Consider the following 21,952-nt stretch of genomic DNA (forward strand, 5'->3'; position numbering starts at 1 on the left):
GAACTCCTGCCCCCAGTCCTTCACAACAGTTTTTCATTCCTCAGTGCTAAATAATTTGCGGTACTTCTTTGTTCTGCCACTTGTGTTTGTTGCTCAGTTGCTTACCTTCCACTGGTTCAGTTTCTGGGTTGGTGTAGGTGAGGCGTGTGCATACCCTGAGGGAGTAACCATTAGTGCAGGCTTTGATGCAGGAAGCTTTCAAGGGGAGAGGTGCCCAAGTAGATTGGTTTAACAAGCCTGGCATTGTGTTCAGGCACAGCCTTTAGTCTTTTTAGACGGCAATTCTGAAACATATAACCCCATAAAGTTCAGCACAGAGTGAGCACAGAATAAAATCAGAAATATCTGTAGAAGGACATATGAAAACAAAAATTAGATTAGTCACTGGTATATGATAATCAAATCTTTCTGGAGAGTAAATGATGTCACAAAGTCTTGCCGTGAATGTTGTTTAGACAGGTTACTAGTAAAAGTCAAATGCTACAAATTTATTTTTTATTTTATCCATGTCTAAAATCCAAATTCTCCAACATGCCACAATTCTTATTTATATTATTGTTCGATTCTCTTGATGTCACACAAGCGGACATGGACATTGAAGCAGATAGTCCTTACTGTGGTGGTACAGTGAACACTGGCCTATGACCCTTGTGGCTTAAACAGAATAGATAAAGCGAACATCACATTTCTTTTAGAACCATTCCCAAGACAAGAGTATAGAGAAAGCTAATTGAAAATGTAATTGCTTTGGAATATAAGATTACTTTGGATGTATAATAAAAATGATCAATCCTTTCAATGTTTCCTTCATCCCCATTACTCAAACACACTAACGCAATACAGCTAGACACTCCATTGTAGTAACCACCATTTTGTATCATGGAGACCATGTTTTACAAATCCTTAGAATCTTTAACGTAATACTGTGCTTTAGTGCTTGCACAGACATTTACTAGTTCTGAAAGTGCTGTGTTATACAGAAATACATAACATTTAAATTGTTTCTCCTGTGGCGGAGACCACATAGGGACAATAACACAATTCACAATGTATAGCCAATGTTGTTATATGTACCTAAACACAATTCACTATGTATAGCCAATGTTGTTATATGTACGTACTTGGTTGGGTTATCGGGGCAGGGTCCCTTTAAGAGCGTCGGCAGCGTGATGACATCATGCGTCGGTAGCGTGATGACGTCATAGCCCTGCAACGAGGCTGAGACTCTCAGTCCTCATGGAGAGTGAATAAAGTAACACGCGTTTTGCCTTTGCTGCAACAAAAGTCTCAGAGTCTGTTGATTTCTAGCGACCCCAACATTGGAATCGTCCAAAAGAGCAGCGGGGCCACCAAAGACCTCGTCCGAAATGGCAACGAACGCCGTTTCCATCAAATTACCCGAGTTTTGGGAACAACAGGCTGCCGCTTGGTTCGCTCAGGCCGAGGCTCAATTTGCACTCCGGGACATCACCGCGGACGACATGAGGTACTACTACGTCGTCTCTGCTCTCGGCAGCTCCACCGTGGCCAGAGTCATGAGCCTGCTCAAGAACCCCCCGGAGCTCAACAAATTCGAAACGCTGAAAACGCACCTCTCAGAAACTTTTGGACTCACCGAAGCTGAGCGCGCACGCCGGCTTCTCTCTCTACCCGGTCTTGGCGACTCCAAGCCCTCGGAGCTGATGGACCACATGCTGGCCCTCCTGGACACACACTGGCCGTGCTTCCTCTTCAAGGAACTGTTCCTTCAACAGCTGCCAGGTCAGGTACGGTTGGCTTCAGCCAACTCTTCCAGTACCGATTTCCGCGACCTGGCCAAGGAGGCCGGCAAATTTTTCACCGCCGGGCAACAGTACTGCATGGCCACGCGGAGCCCTGCCCCCACCGATACAGCCCAACGGCGGCAGCCCCCAAGCCTCTGCTTCTACCACGCGCAGTTCGGCCCCAAAGCCAGGAAGTGCCGGCCCCCGTGCAGTTTTCCCGCGTCGAAACAAATGAACGACCACTCGCCGGCTGCTATGGCTGTCGGCCGTTCAGGCAGTTTGTTATTTATTACGGACACCGACTCCGGACGTCGTTTTCTTTGCGACACGGGTGCCCAGGTGAGCGTCCTGCCCGCGTCAACCATAGACATGCAAGGGGGGAACCACGGCCCCGTCCTCAAAGCCGCCAACGGCAGTTCCATCTGCACCTTCGGGAAACAGAGCGTGGTGCTTTGTTTTGGCGGACAGCGGTTCACCTGGGACTTTGTCACGGCAAAAGTGTCCACCCCCCTTCTCAGCGCTAACTTCCTCTGCGCCAATGGCCTTTTGGCGGACGTCAAGAACCGACGTCTCATCAACGCTGAGACTTTCAGCTCGCTCCAGTGTTCCCTCAGCGGGTCCAGCACGACGAAGTTGTCCAGCGCACTCTCGGCCTCCGACGAGTTTTCCCGCCTCCTCGCCGAGTTCCCGGACCTCACGAAGCCCACGTTCTCATCCACCGCCACCAAACACGGGGTAGAACACCACATCTCGACCACCAGTCTGCCCGTCTACACCCGCACTCGGCGCCTCGACCCGGGGAAACTCGCCATCACTAAAGCGGAGTTCGACACCATGGAGCGCCTCGGCATCATCCGCCGGTTGAACAGTCCATGGGCCTCGCCCCTCCACATTGCTCCAAAACCAGACAGCGGGTGGCACCGGTGCGGCGATTACCGGCGCCTCAACAACGCTACGACCCCCGACTGCTACCCGATTCCACACATCCAGGGCTTTTCCGCCCGCCTGGCCGGGAAAGTGGTGTTCTCGAAAGTGGACCTCGTCCGGGGTTACCACCAGGTCCCTGTCCGGCCGCAGGACGTCCCGAAAACCGCGGTGATCACCCCGTTCGGATTCCTCCGCATGCCATTCGGCCTCAAAAATGCCGCCCAGGCTTTTCAACGCCTAATGGACACCGTGTTACGGGACCTGGCATTCCTGTTCGTATACCTGGACGACATCCTCATCGCCAGCGCCTCCAGGACGGAGCACGTGTCGCACCTTCGGACTCTCTTCCAGCGCCTCAGCCAGCACGGCCTAATCGTCAACCCGGCCAAGTGCCAGTTCGGGCTGTCCTCGATCGACTTTCTCGGGCACCGCATCACGAAGGACGGGGCGGTGCCACTGCCATCGAAAGTGGAGGCCGTGATGGACTTCCCACGACCCCTCACCGTGAAGGCCCTGCAGGAGTTTTTGGGCATGGTGAAATTTTACCATCGCTTCGTCCCCCGAGCAGCCCAGCTTATGTGGCCCCTTTACAAGGCCCTCAAAGGCAAGCCCGACAAGCTCGTCGTGGACTGGTCTGAGGAGATGGCCAATTCTTTCACGGACACGAAAAGGGCCCTGGCTAACGCGACCATGCTGGCGGATCCATTACCTGATGCGCCGATCGCTCTCACCACCGACGCCTCGGACTATGCGGTCGGCGCCGTCCACGAACAGTGGGTCAATGGCACCTGGCAGCTGCTCGCCTTCTTCAGCCGGCAGCTACGCCCCAACGAGCGGAAGTACAGCACCTTCGATCGCGAGCTTCTCGGCCTCTACCTCGCCGTCCGACACTTCCATTTCCTACTGGAGGCTCGCCCGTCCACAGCGCTCATGGACCACAAACCGCTGACCTTCGCCATGGCCAAAGCTTCCGAGCCGTGGTCGGCCTGTCAGCAACGCCAGCTGGCCTTCATCTCAGAGTTCACAACGGACATCCAGCATGTGGCTGGGAAAGACTACCCCGTCGCCGACTGTCTCTCCCGAGCCGTCGCCAGCGCCGTACACCTCGGCATCGACTACACCCGCATGGTGGCCGACCAGGCCGCCGACCCGGACGTCCAGGCCTACAGGGCGGTGGTCACGGGCCTTCAACTAGCAGACGTCGCGTTCGACGATGCCGGCACCACACTCCTGTGCGACGTCTCCGTTGGGCAGCCATGTCCCGTTGTGCCCGACGGGTGGAGACGGCAAGTTTTCGACGCCGTCCATAATCTTTCCCACCCAGGCAAGAAGCCATCACAGAAGCTGGTGGTGGCTAAGTTCGTCTGGCACGGGCTCAGGAAAGACATTCGCGACTGGGCCAGCACCTGCGTGGTATGCCAATGCTCGAAAGTGCATCGCCATACTAAGGCCCCATTGACGCATTTCGCGGTGCCCGAGAGGCGGTTCGATCATGTTAACATGGACCTGGTGGGGCCCCTGCCGCCCTCCCGCGGGTTCACCCACCTCCTCAGAATGGTCGACAGAACCACCCGATGGCCGGAAGCCATCCCGCTGTCTTCAACGACGTCCGCCGATGTGGCTCGGGCGTTCATCAGCACTTGGGTCGCCCGGTTCGGAGCCCCATCTGACATTTCCTCCGACCAGGGGCTCCAGTTCACGTCGGAGCTCTGGAACGCTGTCGTCCGAGGCCTCGGGTTGAGAGTCCACCGCACCACAGCATAACACCCTCAGGCTAACGGACTGTGCGAACGGTTTCATCGCTCCATGAAGGCTGCGCTCTGGGCCAGCCTCCGGGATGACAGTTGGATCGACAGACTCCCGTGGGTCATGCTGGGACTCAGGACCGCCCCCAAGGAGGACCTCCAGTCCTCGTCTGCCGAGCTCGTCTACGGACAGCCGCTGCGGGTACCCGGGGATTTCGTCCCCAACACAACGGAACCTTGGTCCGCAGCCCGTCAGTGGTCCGACCTTCTGGACAACGCCAAGGTTTTCGCGCCAGTGCCCACGTCACAGCTTGGCCTCCCGCAGTCCCACGTTCCGCTCGACCTTCGTGCGGCGGAGTACATTTTCGTCCGCCACGACGCCCACCGGGGACCTCTTCAGCCACCCTACGATGGACCATTCCACGTCCTGGAAACCAGGGACAAGACCTTCGTAGTGGATGTCGGTGGTAAGCCGGACTGCATTTCCGTGGACCGTCTTAAGCCGGCCCACCTGGATCTGGACCGACCCGTTGAGTTGGCACAGCCCCCGAGGCGGGGCCGACCTCCGGTTTCTGCACCCTCAGTCCACCACCGAGCGCCCGAGGTCCCTCCAACGAACCCCCCAGTCCCCGCCCCGGAATTGAGGAGCTGTTCCGACTGTGTGATCCAGCCCCCCCCAACGACTGACATTGCCAGTGCTAGTGAATTCTGGGGGGACGTATGTGGCGGAGACCACATAGGGACAATAACACAATTCACAATGTATAGCCAATGTTGTTATATGTACGTACTTGGTTGGGTTATCGGGGCAGGGTCCCTTTAAGAGCGTCGGTAGCGTGATGACGTCATGCATCGGTAGCGTGATGATGTCATAGCCCTGCAACGAGGCTGAGACTCTCAGTGCTCATGGAGAGTGAATAAAGTAACACGCGTTTTGCCTTTGCTGCAACAAAAGCCTCAGAGCCTGTTGATTTCTAGCGACTCCAACACTCCATTATTTTTTAGTTTTGTTCCACGACACCTCAGAATTACAGCCATTTCAAATTTAGTTTGTACTGTAAATTTACACAATAAATACTCAATACTCAATCACAGAATAGCATCTGGAGCGGAACCACATTGTTTGCATGTCTGTCAATAATTAACAATAACACTAATATTGAATTTCAGTTGATAGATAAACCTGCGCAACAATTACTATGTATTCTCATTTTGTTGCTCCTCTAAATATATTATACACCAAAATTCAATTCTGAACAATGCGTAGACTGTGTAAATAAAGACAGATCTTCTTTCCTTCTGCTTGGAATTAAGTTTTACAGTAGAATGGTATGAAGGTCTTCTCCCTCACTCTTTGCTGGTGATTGAATGGTATACTGGGCGGGTTAAAGAGCTCTGATACAGAGTGGATGAATGGATGGTAATATGCTCGAATATTTTTTACCTCCCAGACCCCGGGTTCAAATATACTCTCACGTCCTTCAAAAGCCATCTCTTTCTGTCAGCCGTTAAACTGAAAGGGATCTACGGCAGGCCAGCTGAAAAATGTATTCATGCCTTCCAAAAATGGAATCTGCACTGGCCAGTTGGAGAAAGAGTGCTGTCAATCTCAACCGGAGAGTTATGCAGATCGTGTAGCAACTGAACTTTATTTTGACAGACTGTATTACAATATGGTGTTTGTTCTTTTGCAAATACCTGGGGGTGGGGAGAATCAATGGAAAGAGAGATGCTCATAAGAACAAGAAATGGTAGAACAAAAGGAAACAGCCCTTAGCATTACGTTTTACATTAACAGGAATCTGCACACCTCAGGTACCACTGACCTACACAAAAACCTAAGTAATTGCCTCCATCTGTTTCAGTTATTAGCCCTCATTGGTGTAAAAACAGAAAGGGAACGGTATTGTAGTGGTTCTATTACTAGACGAGTAATCCAAAGGCCTGGACTAATAATCCAGAGAACACGAGTTCGAATCCCACACAGTTTGAGAATTTGAATTTAGTTTTTAAAAATCTCTAATTTAAAAATAACTGGTATCAGTAAAAGTGACCATGAAGCTGTCAGATTGTCGTACAAAACCAATTGCTTCACTATTGTCCTTGACAGAAGGAAACCTGCCATCTTTACCTAGCCTGGGCTGCATTTGACTTCAGTCCTATAACAGGTGATTGTCTCTGGATTGGGCAGGTGCAGTGAATAGTATCAAACTGCTACAAAGCACAAGAACAAAATCGGTGCCGGCTCTTTGAAAGAGCTATCAAATTAGCCCCACGCCCCTGCTCTTTCCCCATAGCCCTGCAAATTTTTCCTTTTCAAGTATATATCCAATACTCTTTTGAAAGATACTATTGAATCTCCTTCCACCACCCTTTCAGGCAGTGCATAAAGATCATAAACAACTCACTGCTTCTGGTCCAGACTGAGTAAGGACAGCGGGTTTCCTCCCCTCGTTTATTCTATCTCCTTGCAGGCAAAAGTAGTACTCCACCAAATAGGGCATCCACACCTTAAAACAAGTCACACCATACGAGGCAAAGTCCGTGGAGCTGGCGGGGTGGCATTCTGCTCTTGCCGTGGGAGATGGCGAAATCAGCAGCAAATTGCCGGCACCAGGTTAGTCACTGAACACCTGCATTCTCACCGGTCATCTCTGGGAAGCACCACGTAGACACATATATTTAAATGAGGGCACTCGGGCTCAGCAGACAGATCGCAAGAAGAGTCAAAACGGAACATGGGGGAGACGATGCAACAGGAGAAAACCGCCAAAAAAAGGCTTCTCCCCGATTTTCCTGTCACAAAAAAAATGACTTGACCTGTCTATGCTGGTCAGAAATATGCTGAAAACGGTGAGCGATTTCACGCACCGTACGTTTGTTACTTACCTCATTGCACCAAAGTTTGCGGCTATAATTGTGTGGTGCTCCAGAGAAGCAACAATATTTTCAGAACATGATTTGAATCCATATATAATAAACAGCCACGATGAGTGGCGGGGGAGGTAGGAGCTTGCAGATTTTTCCAGCAGCCTACATCTTGCTAGGAGTGCGCAAAAAGTAAAATAGGCTTCAACTTCAACAAATGAGAATAACAATTTGTGTGGTCCCCAAGAGTAAGTAATAAAAAGGTACAACAGTACTTACTTTTGTTAAATACTGATCTTCCTGTGACTGTGTGACACCTCACTCCAGATTTCATATAATCCTTTAAAAGCTTTATTTGCATCTACCATCTGTTGCTTGATCATGAGTTTTCTCTTTTACCAAACTGGATGAAGTGCAAACACCTGATATCACTGCCAGGCTATGTAAACCATATCTCATTTGAACCTGTCACTTGTGCATAATTAAAGTTATATGAAAGGTCATCCATGATTACCATTCAGATAGTTGTTTAGCCCTGAGGATGGTACGTATGGAGCACCAGTTGCACCAGGCACAGTTAATCTCACTTTTTTCTGCCTTCATATTTAAAAGATGAGTAAGTGTAGTTTTGCACGTACAGCTGACCCAACTATATCTCAAATGCAATCAATTTAAAACAAGGAACAAAGCCATCCATAAAAACGACACCTGTTAGTTAATTAAAATGAAAACTCTTTTTAAATCAATTTTAAAATTTGTTTCACTTTAACATTTATTTACAGATACAATAAATCTTAACACAAACAGTGCTCATCTTAACAGCCTGTGAAGCGGAGCAGGGATAATGCATTACACGCACCAATTCTGATATGTGAAGATGGACATAAATGTGTTAAAGGATAAATTGAACTTGAAATTCTCCTCATTGACAACTTGATCTTCTTCCTATTGTTAAATAGAAAATACAAAAAAAGGAAAAGTATACAGTTGAGTCATAATTTGTTTTGCAAATACTCAGTCTTCAATGCTCAAACTGAGCCCTGAAATTGAAGAACTTCGTTCCCAGTGAGGAGACTCAAATAACTGGAGTGCAGATTGGAGAATCAGGTGCACAGATCAACAAGTTCACATGGCAGTGCTCCACTTTTCCAGCCCTTGGAAAATCAGGAGCACCTCAAATTGGGCAAGGTCACACTCCCGCACCCCATATCGCACCTCCTCTTCCTCTGAGTAAGACTGCTTGCTCAGAGTGGAGTTTTGCCCTTTCAGGGGTCTAAACCACTGCCAAATTTCACCAGGAGCACATTTTGAAAGTTGTTTTGCTTTAAAGTAAAATATACTGTATTGTTTCAATTGCAGAATTAATAATTAAATGGGCTGTAACACAAGAATTTGTAAATTACTGTTTTAATCTGTCATTACAGGAATATTGGGTCAAGTATGAACATTAATAGTAAAGAAGTTTGCAGTATCAGAATTTAATTGCATCTGGTGCAATGGGTCAAGCATTGGTCTTTCATCTCTGGGTCCTGGGTTCAGATCCACCCAGAATGGTGGCAAGAGGGGTTCCTTTGTCTGTTACCAGTATGGACCTTTCATTAATTCGTTTTGATCGTGCCAACTCACTTCCTATTGGACATGGGCTCACAACACAAGGTTGCTTCTAATTTGTAACTAAATTGGCTGCCACTTAGAGACGTCACAGGACGACTAGAGTGGAAAATATCACACTGGGCCAGAAGAAGTGTTATTCTGAAGTTGGGTAGAGTGAAGAGAACTCAATATCTGATCTGGAATGCTGACTCTAGGGCCGGAATTTTGCAGGGTCTCAGTGGGCGCGATCGGTAGTGGGTCGGATAGGAAAGTGTTTTTTTCCACAGCGGGTGCGAACCCGCTGCCGCACACCTTTCCCAATGTCGGGTCTGTCAGCGTTGATCAGACCCGACACACAGCGGTGGGGGACCCAATTCAGGTAATTAATGACTTGTTTAGAGCTACTTAAGAATGATTTTCAGTTTACCTTTTGTATTTGACAGCTCGCCCACAGGGTCCACACTGGTCGTGGACCACGTCTGTCAAGCTGAGGCGGGAGTTCAGTGCTCATTGAATCAGCTGTTGAATTGACAGCTTCAAATGTAAAGTAAAAGCTCCCACCTTACAGAGATATCTTCCCTCAGCCACAAGCTGTCCTCACTGCATTTCCACAACAGATTCACCATGCTGCAAGTCTTTACACAAGTCTCCATCCAGTTTGACCTCTTTACCTCTCTCACCATTGACAGATCACACCTGTCATCTCTACTTCAACTGCCATCCATTCCCTCAGCATGGGTGTACTTTATACTCTCTCACCTTGGTCCTCAGAATACCAGCACAATCAACCCCAACACCAGCAGCACCAGGCACACCAGCAGCACCAACAACAACACCAACCTTCGGCGCAATCAACTGATGCTGCACAGGACACAGGGCATCAGCACCCGAACACATTGTTGCCCGGGAGGTATGGGATAGCCTCACCATGGCCAGATTTACTTCACTTGACGCTGTACACCCTGGCTGCCACATGATGCGCCAGGTTGGCACCACCCCACACCAACACCATAAAGCATCCCTACAATGTCCAAGTCATTCCTTTCACACTCATCACCATGGGGGGGGGGGGGGGTTACTGTTGTCTCACAATTTACTGCAAATCACTAAGCTACTTCCAAAGGTGCACACAAATCTGTCCAAGAATGCAAAGTGGTGAAAATAAAGGTTTCAATGTTTGACACCACATTAACAGAAACTTTACATGTTGTTAGTTGGTATGATTGCACTAGGATGAGGGTGAGTGTGAGGGTTGGCTAGTGAGATGGGGATGTGATAATATAGATAGAGGGGGATGGGTGGAGGTGCAAGGTAAGTTGGTGTGAGTAAGGATGTGCAGGAGTAGGGTAGGGAAGGCAGAGTGATGGGGATGTGATGAGAGGCACAGCAGGATGAGGTTGAGTGTAGCTTTGTACTAACGTTTCGTAATCTACTGAGATCATTGTGGCACTTCTCCCAGGTCCTCCTGACCACATCCCTGCTTGGGCCCTCCTCTGCAAGGTGCAACCAGGCTGTGTTGATCTCCTGGGGAGGTCTCTTCCACCCATGGGAAGGGAAGAGGACCTCCCTGCGTGCTGTGACTCCCTCCATAAGCATATGGAGGGAGTCATGGGAGAGCCTGGGTGCAGCTGTCTGCCTTTGTGCAGTGCTTGTCGGTGTTTGCATCACCTCAATGCTGTAGAACACTGACAGCACAAATGTCAAAATAAATTTGGACATGGTCCCTTTAAGGAAACCGGCTGATGCCACGTCATCAAATGTCACCAGACCCGCTTCCTCTAATTGGCCGAGAAATGCGCTGGGCGAGCTTAACGAGTTTAATGAAGGGAAATTAATTTTACAGAGCGGGATGGAGCCAGCAGCGGGCTCGGGACCCGCCACCGATGTCCCCCGCCATGGTCAGCAAAATCGCGGCCTAGATGTTTGAAATGTTATTTAATGTTTTTTTACAATCATGTAAGTATACTTTTAAACGTGGTTGCATGATACCACGTCATTCAAGATAAATTTCCATTTTTATCCAAACACATGCCCTGAAGCCTGTTTCTGACTCTTCGAAAGGAACTGCCTAATGAAATTTTCAGCTTTTATGTTCAGCACTGGTTATAATCAAGCATGAATCCTTTGACCTCAACAAAGGATGGGGTGGAAGAGGTCCGTTGAAAACAAGAGAAGGACCACACCAGCAGGTGAGATTAAACCAGCCTTACTTATCCCGGAAAGTTTTTATTTAAATTGAGCCACCAATCTTAAAACACTTAATACTAAAACTCAGAGAAATATGAACAGCATGAGCTTTAATAAGCACTTGCTAAGAGAAGACCTCTAGCAAGGTTTATATAATTATCCAAAAGAATATCAGCTAAAATGCCTAACCAGATGATTATGATCCTCAGATCCATTAACATCATCAATTGTCCCTTGGCATGGCAGAGATTGGTTGTACAATGCACATGATATAGAAAAGAACAAAGACTGAATCCTAATCAATAGAAGTAGATGGAAAAGTAGGATTCAGAGGCCACATGCAGGTTGCGGGAAGGAGGGTGGGAATGGTGATTTGCTACTGACATTAATATTGTTCATTTATTGATAAACTCATGGTAAACCCTTTTACAGTGATTGAAAATTTAAATAAAGATTAGTACAAAATGGCTTATCTTTATTTAATTACAGATACCCCAAGCTAATCTGATAGTCACTTCTGCAAAATAGGGTTTCTCTGTGGCAGATATGGACACCGGTTAGATGTCCATTTGTTAGATGGTAGATATCTCTTATGCTAAACCTACTACTTCAGTGACCAAAGGACTATGAACCAATTGTTGGCCAAACTTAAAGAGTTCAATCGCTGCAGCTGCAAATATGGTTTTATTACATTTTTAAAAATTCGTTTATGGGATGTGGGCATCGTCAGGAGGACGTGGGTGCAGTGCCGGAAACGCTTCAATTATCTCATTAGATCAGGAAAGGTGAGTGCAAAGCTACACTCAACTTCATCCTGCTGTGCCTCTCATCACATCCCCATCACTCTGCCTTCTCAACCCTACTCCTGCACATCATTACTCACACCAACATGCCTTGCACATCCACCCAAACCCTCTCTCTATCTGCATTATCACATCCCCATCTGACTAACCAGAGCTCACACTCACCCTCATCCTAATGCAATCATACCAACTAACAACACACAAGGAGGCTATTTGGCATTGGTACTCCCTCATAGTCACCCTCTAAAGATGTACCCCATCCATCCCTTACACTCATTCCATCACTCTCACTCAAACTTCACTTCTTTGCTTCCTTGCAGGAGAAGAGAGCCCACAATAAGAGGGAGAGGGAGAGAACTGGAGGTGGCCCTCCATCAAAGGCCATCTTAGCTGCAGTAGAGGAGATTGCCCTGGAAGTCTCAGGAGTCGCCGAGCGGGAGATGGGAGTGGGAGAGAGGGGGACATCTCAGCAACCTGCTGACAGAATTACATCTCATACAACCACATGGCATACAGCAGTCACTCATATGGGGACTGATGTCAGCAAACAGTGAATGTTCATTATGTGCATAATGGTGTTGTTACCCATTCTTGATATGACATTTCTAAATCATCCCTTTACTCTCCCACAGGTCCATCAAGAGCCCCCCGCCCACTGTCCAGGACGAAGAGGAAGACAACTCCTCAGAGGAGCCTCTAGCCTCTGAGGGAGCACCGTTACCAGACATAAGTGCACCCAGCACCAGCGCAGATATGCACACCTCGGTGGGTCCCACACGAGATAGAGTAGTGTTGTCACCTGGTGTCGCACAAGTCACAAGTGAGCAAGAGGAGATGGTGGAGACAGGAACAGCAGTGGAGACTCCTCATCGGAGGGTGCAGGACGCTCCTAGCTCTGCTCAGCTGCATGTAAACGCTGAGCCTCGGGGGCCGTCCAGAAAGAGGGCGATCCTGGAGGTGCAGCAGGAAGTGCAGGAGGCTTTGACAGGTTTTGTGACCATGATGTCTGCAAGTGTGCAGAAAATGGAGGAGTCCATCTCCAACATGAGCACCACCGTGTTGCAGGCGATGGTGACTGCAGGCTCTTCCGTGGAAAGGATGGTCACCTGCATGGAGCAGTTAATGTGCCACCCACAGGAGCACAGAGAATCTATGGCGAATAGATGACTATCTATGGAGAATAGATGGCAGACACTCATAGACTTCCTCTCTAGGAGAGGTATAAACGTACACTTGAGGCCTCGTGGCCCCACTGCTGTGCTGCCAGGTGCTCTCCAGCTCCTTGCTAACAGGGAAGTGTGGGCAGCCCATAAGAGAGATGACAGTGAGAGAAGACATGGAAGTGGAGGCTCCTCTCAAAGCACTCACACTTCTCCCCGGTTGCTTCCCCCTCAGTCAGAGCCCCACATGCCTCCTGGGATCGCGATGGCCGAGTCTGCCTCTGCATAGCCGCAGGAGGAGCAGACTTTGTCGGGGCCATCACAGGCTGCAAGACCCAAAGGACATCCGCCAAAAGTGTCTATGCAGTCGCAGCAGGGAAGTGAACAGGCTGCCTCTGCCTCTGCTGAACTCATAGGGGTAGCACCTCGTAGAAGCACGTGTGAGAGAAAGATGACACACAAGTAGATGCACAAGGGTAATCACTTGGGTGTTTTAATAAATGTTGGTGTGACGTTTCCGTTAATGTGATGTCACAGATAAAAATTCTTATTTTTACCACTTTTCGGTCATGGCCAATTGTGTCTGCAACTTTGGAAGTGGCTTAGTGAGTTGGAGTGAATGGTGAGACATAACATTACCTCCAGCAATGGTGGTTAGTGTGAAAGGAATGGCTTGGTCATTGTAGGGATGTTTTATGGTGTTTCTGTGTGGTGTTGGGAGCCTGGCGCAGCATATGGCAGCCATATAGGTGTAATGCATGAAGTTAAGCAAATCTGGCCATGATGAGGCCTTCCCTGGCCTCCCGGGCAGCAATGTGCTCGGGTTCTGGTGGGATGTGGACCGCAGGTTCCTCCTGCTCCTCCTCCTCCCCTCATCTTCCAGCTGATGCTCCTCCTGCTCCTCCTCCTCCTCAGTGCCTTGCTCCTCATGCAGCACTAATCCTCGCTGCTGCGCTATGTTGTGCAGGGCACGGTAGACCACGGCGATTCTGGAGACCCTGGCTGGTGCGTACTGAAGGGCTCCTCCAGATCTGTCAAGGCATCTGAAGCACATTTTCAGCATGCCTATTGCCTGCTCTATGACACATCTGGTGGAAATGTGGCTTTCATTTTATCTCACCTCGGCCTCAGTACTTGGCCAACTCAAGGGTGTCATGAACCACATCTTCAGTGGATAGCCCTCGTCTCCAAGCAGCCAGCTGGAAAGTTTATTTGGAGGAGTGAAGAGCTGAGGGAGGGTGAACCAGCGCAAGACGAGTCATGGCAGCTGCCAGGGAATTTGACACACACGTGCATGATGGTCTTTCTATGGTTGGAGACGAGCTGCACATTGAGGGAGTGGAAGTCCTTGTGGTTGACAAACACTCCTGGGTGCTAATGGGGTGCCCTGATGGCCACATGTGTGCGGTCAATGACGCCCTGCACCCGTGGGAAGCCAGCCAGAGCAGCAAAGCTGAGTGCCCGCTCAGTAACACTGGCTTCATCAGTGGCAAAGTTCATCAGCGACCTGTGTGATGCATCTGTGGGCGGCCGACTGCAAGATGCTGCAAATGTCTGCTGCAGATCCCTGGAAGGAGCCTGAGGTGACGAGGTTGAGGGCGCTGGTGATGTTGACAGCCACTGATAAGGTGTGCCCACCCACTGCTCTGGGCTGCAGGTCTTGCTGCAGCAATCTGAAAATATCTGCGCCGACCTGGCACAATAGCCTGAGCCTCCTTTGGCACTGCTGCTCAGTCATGTTGAGGAAGCTCATCCTCTGCCAGTATACCCTGTGTTGGCGGTGCAGCCCTGCGCTAATGCCCTCTGTCCTGTGCAGCATCAGGTGGTTGAGGAGAAGGTTGGTGGTGGTGTTGTTTTTGGTGCTGCTGGTGTGTCTGGTGCTGCTGGTGCTGGGGCTCATCGGGACCCAATTTTGAGGACCAAAATGAGACAGTATAAATGGCACCCATGCTTATGTAATAGATGGCAGGTCAAGTAGAGATGACAGAAGCAATCTGTCAATGGTGTGATAGGTGGTACCAATGAGGTGACAGTGGATCTCGAATTTGTTGAAAAGTCTTGCAACCTCTAGAAAGCTAAATCTGTGCTGACAATGCACTAAGCAACAGCATCTGCCTTAGGAAAGTGACCAGGTATCAGGTGGGAGTTTTTATTGTGCTTTTCATGCTGTGCACTAATGAGGTGGATCAGTGGCAACTCAACTTCCGCCTCAAGTTCACAGACGTGGTTCCGGAGCTGTGTGATTCCCGTGCTCATCCAGGGAAATTTGAAAGGTAGGATTAAAAAGATGCATAAGGGTCTGACAAGTATCTAATAATCATCCGAATTACCTCGGCCGCCTCTGCTGTTCGGGTCGCTGCCGTGTTGGCAAACGCACCCAAGGGAAAGGAGCGCGGGGGCGGGATGACAATGGGTTCCCGATCCGCTCCAAGTTATTTCAAATTTCGCTCCCGACCCGCCTCCAATCCTGCCTACACAGATGCCAGAAAATTCAGGCCATAGTATTTACAGCATAGAAACAGGCCAGTTGGCCAAACAAGTCTATGCCGGTGTTTACGCTCCACACGAGCCTCCCCCCACTGTTCTTCATCTAACCCCATCAACATATCCTTCTATTCCGTTCTCTCCCCTGGGGGTCCATAGAGACTTTCCAAGGAGTCCACGACCAGAGGCAGCTGGAGGTAATTTCAAGCCTGCTCCTCTTTATAAAACTGACACTGATTCAGTTCTTGCGAATTATTCTCAATGACTGGGCCCGCCTCCTCACAGAGGCCCACAGCTCTCACTCACTTTGCAACGAGTGTTCCCCGCTGGTCGAGCCTCTTCCTCTTCCGGGTGCCACAACCCTGTGCCATCCTCCCAACATGTAATCAGAGCGCCAGCAGAGCCCTTCAAACATGTGCCCGAACGTGTTCACGTAAACACATACAACCCCACAGAGCAGCAGTTACAGAACATGCCAGTGGGACAGTGTGGCGGTGAGTTGTGCTTCCAGCACCATCCCAGCATGTGAATGGGTGCTTGTGCCCTCACCCGCCTCGGCCAGCCTCCTGACAGCTTTAAAAATTGTCCAGCACTAAGTGGCTAATAGTGGCCATCTGTTGCTGCAGAGTGCCCAGAATTGGTGTGAGAAGCAGGCACACCCATCTCACTGATATCTGTAAGTAAATACCTGTTTTCTGAAAAGCTTTATTAAAACACACTTTACATGCAGCACTTTCATATTATGAGTATTATATAGTATTATAATTTAGGTGGGGGGCAGAGGGGGGTCCGTGATTACTAATCAATTTGAAAAAAGGCACTTCAACCAAAAAAGTTTCAGAACCACTGCTCTAGACAATCAGGATAAGGCATGTCAGCATCTGAAATCAGTTTCAGATTTCCCTGTCAAAAGTAATTGGTGGAAGGACTTTACCAGAGACTGAGGTTGTGCAAGTAAAAACATGAAGCTCTGGATACTTGGGACAGAGTTGTTCTGAACACCAGGTTTACTACCAAATAATATTGAACAAGGCAAGTTAACAAATGAGACAATGGAATCTCTATCTGGGCAGTGGACTTGAATGTCATACTGATCTGTGGCTGAGGTACAAATTCTGCCCAGACCGACTCTTATAAAAGGTGCTGTATGAAACCAATTTGTCCATTCTCAATCCAGTTTCTGGTGGGTAATAACTGCAACACAAAATTTAAAAAATGACGAGTGAAATGATAATATTTGCACGGGTACAGTAGGAATTCTAAGGCTGAGTAAATGGAGTTTTACTATGCACTTAGTCTTTGGCAAACCCTACGCAGGCTATGGAGAAGTGTTCTGTTTATCGTGAGCACAAAAATTCAGGAAGATTTGTAGGTTAATAAAACAGAAATCAAGGTAGAGATACAGGACTTCGAGATCCTTAGCTACCAAACTATATGGGAACAGCAAAATACTGCAGATACTGGAAACAAAAACAGAAAATACTGCAAACGCTCAGCATGTCAGGCAGCATCTGTGGAGAGGACAGAAAAGGCAACATTTCGGGTGTGCAGATCCTTTATCAAGTTCAGTCCTGACAAACTATCTGGGAAGTTAGAATTGACGTGGCCAATTCTAATCTCATTAACATCTCGAAGATTCAGTTTATGATTTGTTGGCAGATCTTTTCCTCGTTCCAATAAGGTGAACTGTATTCTCAGAATGTCCTAACTAAGAAAATTGTGCCAATTATGATAAGTGTTATCAACAGTGAGGTATCTACTAAGCCTGCTACTAAAGGTCCTCTACCAACCTGCCCCCGCCACACGGTACTGCCCCCTGATTATCAAAATCCACGACAAGGCCTTGGACAACGTGGACCACTTTCCATACCTCGGGAGCCTACTGTCAACAAGGGCAGACGTCAATGACGAAGTCCAACACTGCCTTCAGTGTGCCAGTGCAGCCTTCGGTCACCTGAGGAAGAGAGTGTTTGAAGACTAAGACCTCAAACCCAGCACCAAGCTCATGGTCTACAGAGCAGTAGTGATACCCGCCCTCCTGTATGCCTCAGAGACATGGACCATGTACAACAGGCACCTCAAAGCCCTGGAGAGGTACCACCAACGCTGCCTCCACAAGATCCTGCAAATCCATTGACAGGATAGGCGCACCAACGCCAGTGTTCTCGCTCAGGCCAACATCCCCAGCATCGAAGCTTTGACCACGCTCGATCAGCTCCGATGGACGGGTCACATCGTCCGCATGCCATTCTTGCCATGGAAGTTGTTCAGCGAAGATTCACCAGGCTGATACCTGGGATGGCAGGAATGACGTATGAGGAGAGATTGGGTCGATTGGGCTTATACTCACTGGAGTTTAGAAGAATGAAAGGGGATCTCATTGAAACTTATAAAATTCTGACAGGACTGGACAGACTAGATGCAGGAAGGATGTTCCCGATGGTCAGGGAGTCCAGAACCAGGGGTCACAGTCTAAGGATAAGGGGTAAGCCATTTAGGACAGAAATGAGGAGGAATTTCTTCACCCAGAGAGTGGTGAACCTGTGGAATTCTTTACCACAGAAGGCAGTAGAGGCCAATTCATTAAATATATTCAAGAAGGAGTTGGATATATTTCTTAAGGCTAAAGGGATCAAGGGGTATGGGGAGAAAGCAGGGACCGGGTACTGAATTTGGATGATCAGCCATGATCACATTGAATGGCGGAGCAGGCTCGAGGGGCCGAATGGCCTGCTCCTGCTCCTATCTTCTATGTTTCTATGCCTGATACGAGACTCCCAAAACAAGCGCTCTACTCGGAGCTCCGATATGGCAAGAGAGCCCCAGGTAGGCAGAGGAAACGCTTCAAGGACACCCTCAAAGCCTCCTTGAAAAAGTGTAACATCTCCACCAACACCTGGGAATCCCTGGCCCAAGACCGCACAAAGTGGAGGAGAAGCATTCAGGAAGGCACCAAACACCTCGAGTCTCTTCGCCGGGAGCAAGCGGAAGCCAAGCGCAGGCAGCGCAAGGAGCGCACGTCAACCCAAGCACCCCACCCACCCGCCCCTTCAACCACCGTCTGCCCCACCTGTGACAGAGACTGTAGGTCCCACATTGGACTCATCAGCCACCTGCAAACTCATTTTTAATGTGGAAGCAAGTCATCCTCTGTTCTGTGGGACTGCCTAAGAAGAATCTACTAAGCATGCAATATTAGCCTGATCTAAAAGTAGAATGATTACCAATCTATACATGTTGGAACCAGGAACAGGATGGTCACATGCAAACTATAGCGATCCCTCTGAAATTTGGCCAATTATTTAATGCCGGTGAATTGGGGTATAAGAAAGAAGGGAACAGAAACATGAATGGGGATAACGCCCTTGTGCCAAACAATTGTAAAGGCATAGCAATGAGGGCAAAAATAATGTCTAGAAGGTATATAGAAAGATCAAACAAACTGACTCAAATGTGCTATATGAATCCAATTTGTCCACTCAACCCAGTTTCTGGTGGGCAATGATTGCAACTCAAAATCATGTAGAGAAAAGAGAATAAAATTGTAAATAATCAGGTAAGCTTATGCCTTTGGGTCAGTGTGATAAAAATGGGAGGCCAGGCAACATTAATTGAAATAAGAATAGCAGGAGATGTCAATTTGTATCTCATTGCATTACTTTCCTTGTGATCTAACCAATATAATTGACGTGTTTAAGGAATAGGGCTTGGACAGAATAAACCACAATTAGAACTTTCCACTTGTACCATGACCAGAGACCAAACCCCTTCAGTACAAACAGGATTGAATTGCAGTTGCCTTAAACCACAACTGATTGAAGTTGAATCAAAGCAGAAAATATTTCTGTACCCCCTTGGGACCAGGAAACCCAACTCTTTACCAAGCTTTTGGTCACCTGTCCTAATATCTCGGTGTGGCTCGGTGTCAGATTTTGTCTGATAATGTTCCTGTGAAACGTCTTGGGAGGTTTTTACTATGTTAAAGGTCCTATATAAATGCAGGTTGCTGTTGTTCTTGTTGCAAAATCTCGGATTAAATCACTGCAGCAGTAGGGGCATTACAATTGGCATCAGTCTCTCTGGGTCAAAGAAAGGAAAAGCTAGCAAGATTCCCACTCTGGAATATCCGGAAACTTTTGCTTGCTATCCAGTAATCTCTACTTAAAGCACACGCATTGGACATCAAGCAAAGACAAAGTTGGACTTGCTTGTGATGTTCCCCACAATCAAATACCTTGTTGACGCTTGTTGTCTAGGCTCATAACGGAAGAATGACCACTTGGGCAAAGTACCAGAGGGCATACGGTGCCCGTAGAACAACATCCCTGCAGGAAGTCAACTGCTCAGCAGAGAAATGGAGGGGATGGGAGGGAAGAAAATTGGCAGAAAGTGCGGAGGAAATAGGAAGAGGGGAGAATCTGCAATCAAATTGACAGGGACTTGGTAAGAAAAGTAAAAATGTGCAAATTAGCAGTAGGATGGTGCAAAGCCTCGCCTGTAGCAAGTGCTGGGCAAAATTGGGCTTGACAGTGATGTCCCACAATCGATTCCCCGCCAATGCCTGTCTAAGCTCGGAGATGAAGATTGGTCAGTGTGTTGAATTACCGGAGAACATACGGTGCCACGAAGGAGTCAACCACTACAGGAGAGACGTGCAGGGAACGGGAGGGGAAATAATTAGCAATAAAAGGAGGAGGGGATGTAATGCATGATTTTGGAGTTGGAAATTAGGCCACTCTACAGGCATATAGAAGCCTCATTTAAATAGTTTAATCATGTAAATCATGTTCCATGCCAATTTGGGTTTTTTGTGCCGAGGGGGTCAAATAATCATTTTGAGCTGTTAGATGGAGGAAAATATGACTTTTGCTATTCCTCTCTAAAATGCTATTAAGAGGACAGTGGTGATCAGAACTGATGCATCTGTCTAGAAGCTAAACCATAAATGAGTTAGATTTATGCTTTCACCTTTAGAGAATGACAGTCTATAAACGTTAGGTCAACAATTCAACCCATACCCTGAAAAGTGCAGTCAGCAGTCTTCCTGTGGAAGAAAAGTTGCCCTCCCTCATGTACATTCATTGATAATATCTCACCTTAAAAAAAAAGCGTTGACCAGTTATTTTAAGAAAAAAACGCCATTATAAAAGTTTTTTTGTCGCCAAGCAAAATTCGGCCCTCAAAGTGAAGCAAATGTTGGCTTAGCGCTGGATTGAGATTTGGGGATAAGTAGGAGTTGTAACTCCAGACGGGGAAAGGACTGTGCAAATGGACTAATGGAAACATGGTGGGCTGTAAACATGCACTGTTTGAATCAAAATATCCTTAGCTGAAAGGGGCTCATAAATGCTTTATTTGTCTAGAGCTAATAAAAAAAAAGTCCAAGCAAAAACGCTCAGCCGGGGAGAGGAGGAGGGATGAAAAATAAAATATATTTTAAAGTGTCAAACATTTCAAATAAAAGAGGGAGTGTAAGGAAAGCAGAAAGACGGTGTTCAAGAGACTGGCGGGCTGGGTTTGAGAAGCAATGTTATCAGAATGATTCGTTATCTAAATAAGCAATTCATACTACATTGTGCTTCAATCTGACAATGCGTTCCATCTCCCATTTGGCGAACATTATTTTACTGGCTGTCGGTGGGAAACAGATCATATCAGTTAAATAGTAATATTGATTCCGTTCAATGATCCAATTAAAACCGTCTCGAAATTATTATTATTATTGTAGCTCTCTGTCGTTTCACTTGTATTATTTTTAAAGGAAAAGAGGCAGGGAAAAGTTACACAAATAAGCGGGCAGCTCTGCAACCGATTGCAGAAATGTCCAAACGTGCCTAAAGGATGAGGTTTACCTTGTTGCTGATCAAATATTTCTGAAAGCCTCCTTTATTTCTCCCTCTGAGTTATTCTTAACGTTGCCTGTGGAAGGATGCCGCTCCTGTTACTAACGGCTGCATCTGCTAACCTGCCACTGGCTTAGATCCTCAATCGCACACATTTGGTGGCAGTGTGTTCCCATTTCAAGGACGTTTCCCAGGATTCTGGTGGCCGACAGCAGAATCTCTCCACTTGGACTCTGCACACGTGTGGGAGCTGGACTCGGTGCAGCTGGCCTTAAAGCGATAGGCAGGGAGGATGGGTGCTCATTATTTTAGGTCGGTGACATCTATTTAATATATTTACATATACAGGTAATCCACATTGCAACCACTACCCCCTCAGACTGCCCCCCTAGCCTTCCCACTATTCCCACCTCCCCAATCCCCCCAGGTAACTGTGCCCTCATCCTTCCCATTCTTCTTAGTTTCTTCTCCTTTGGTCCTAGGCTCCCTTACCTTATCTACCTGCTCCCTAAATCCCCTTCTATCCCAGTTCTTGACGACTCAACTTTACCTGCCCCCCCCAGCTTGCTAACTTCATCA

At 48.0% G+C, this 21,952-nt stretch overlaps 1 protein-coding gene across 3 annotated transcripts in view; it reads right to left on the reverse strand.

Annotated features, from left to right (window-relative positions):
* vwa5b2 (von Willebrand factor A domain containing 5B2) overlaps positions 1-21,654 on the reverse strand; it is a 135,375-nt gene extending 113,721 nt beyond the window's left edge. For 2 of the 3 annotated variants that reach the window (XM_085990062.1, XM_085990061.1), the window contains exons 1-2: positions 21,383-21,654; positions 106-284 (exon numbers count right to left, since the gene is read on the reverse strand). In XM_085990062.1, coding sequence (XP_085846188.1) covers positions 106-244 — 139 coding nt within the window. In that variant the 5' untranslated portion in view covers positions 245-284; positions 21,383-21,654. The remainder of the gene's footprint in view (positions 1-105; positions 285-21,382) is intronic. The other variant, XM_085990063.1, reaches the window with a different exon arrangement.
* Between the last annotated feature and the right edge of the window lie 298 nt (positions 21,655-21,952).

The sequence above is a fragment of the Somniosus microcephalus genome, chromosome 6 (genome assembly GCF_052327205.1).
Source record: "Somniosus microcephalus isolate GS21.2 chromosome 6, FLI_Smic_1.0, whole genome shotgun sequence".
In the NCBI taxonomy this organism is placed as follows: Eukaryota; Metazoa; Chordata; class Chondrichthyes; order Squaliformes; family Somniosidae; genus Somniosus; species Somniosus microcephalus.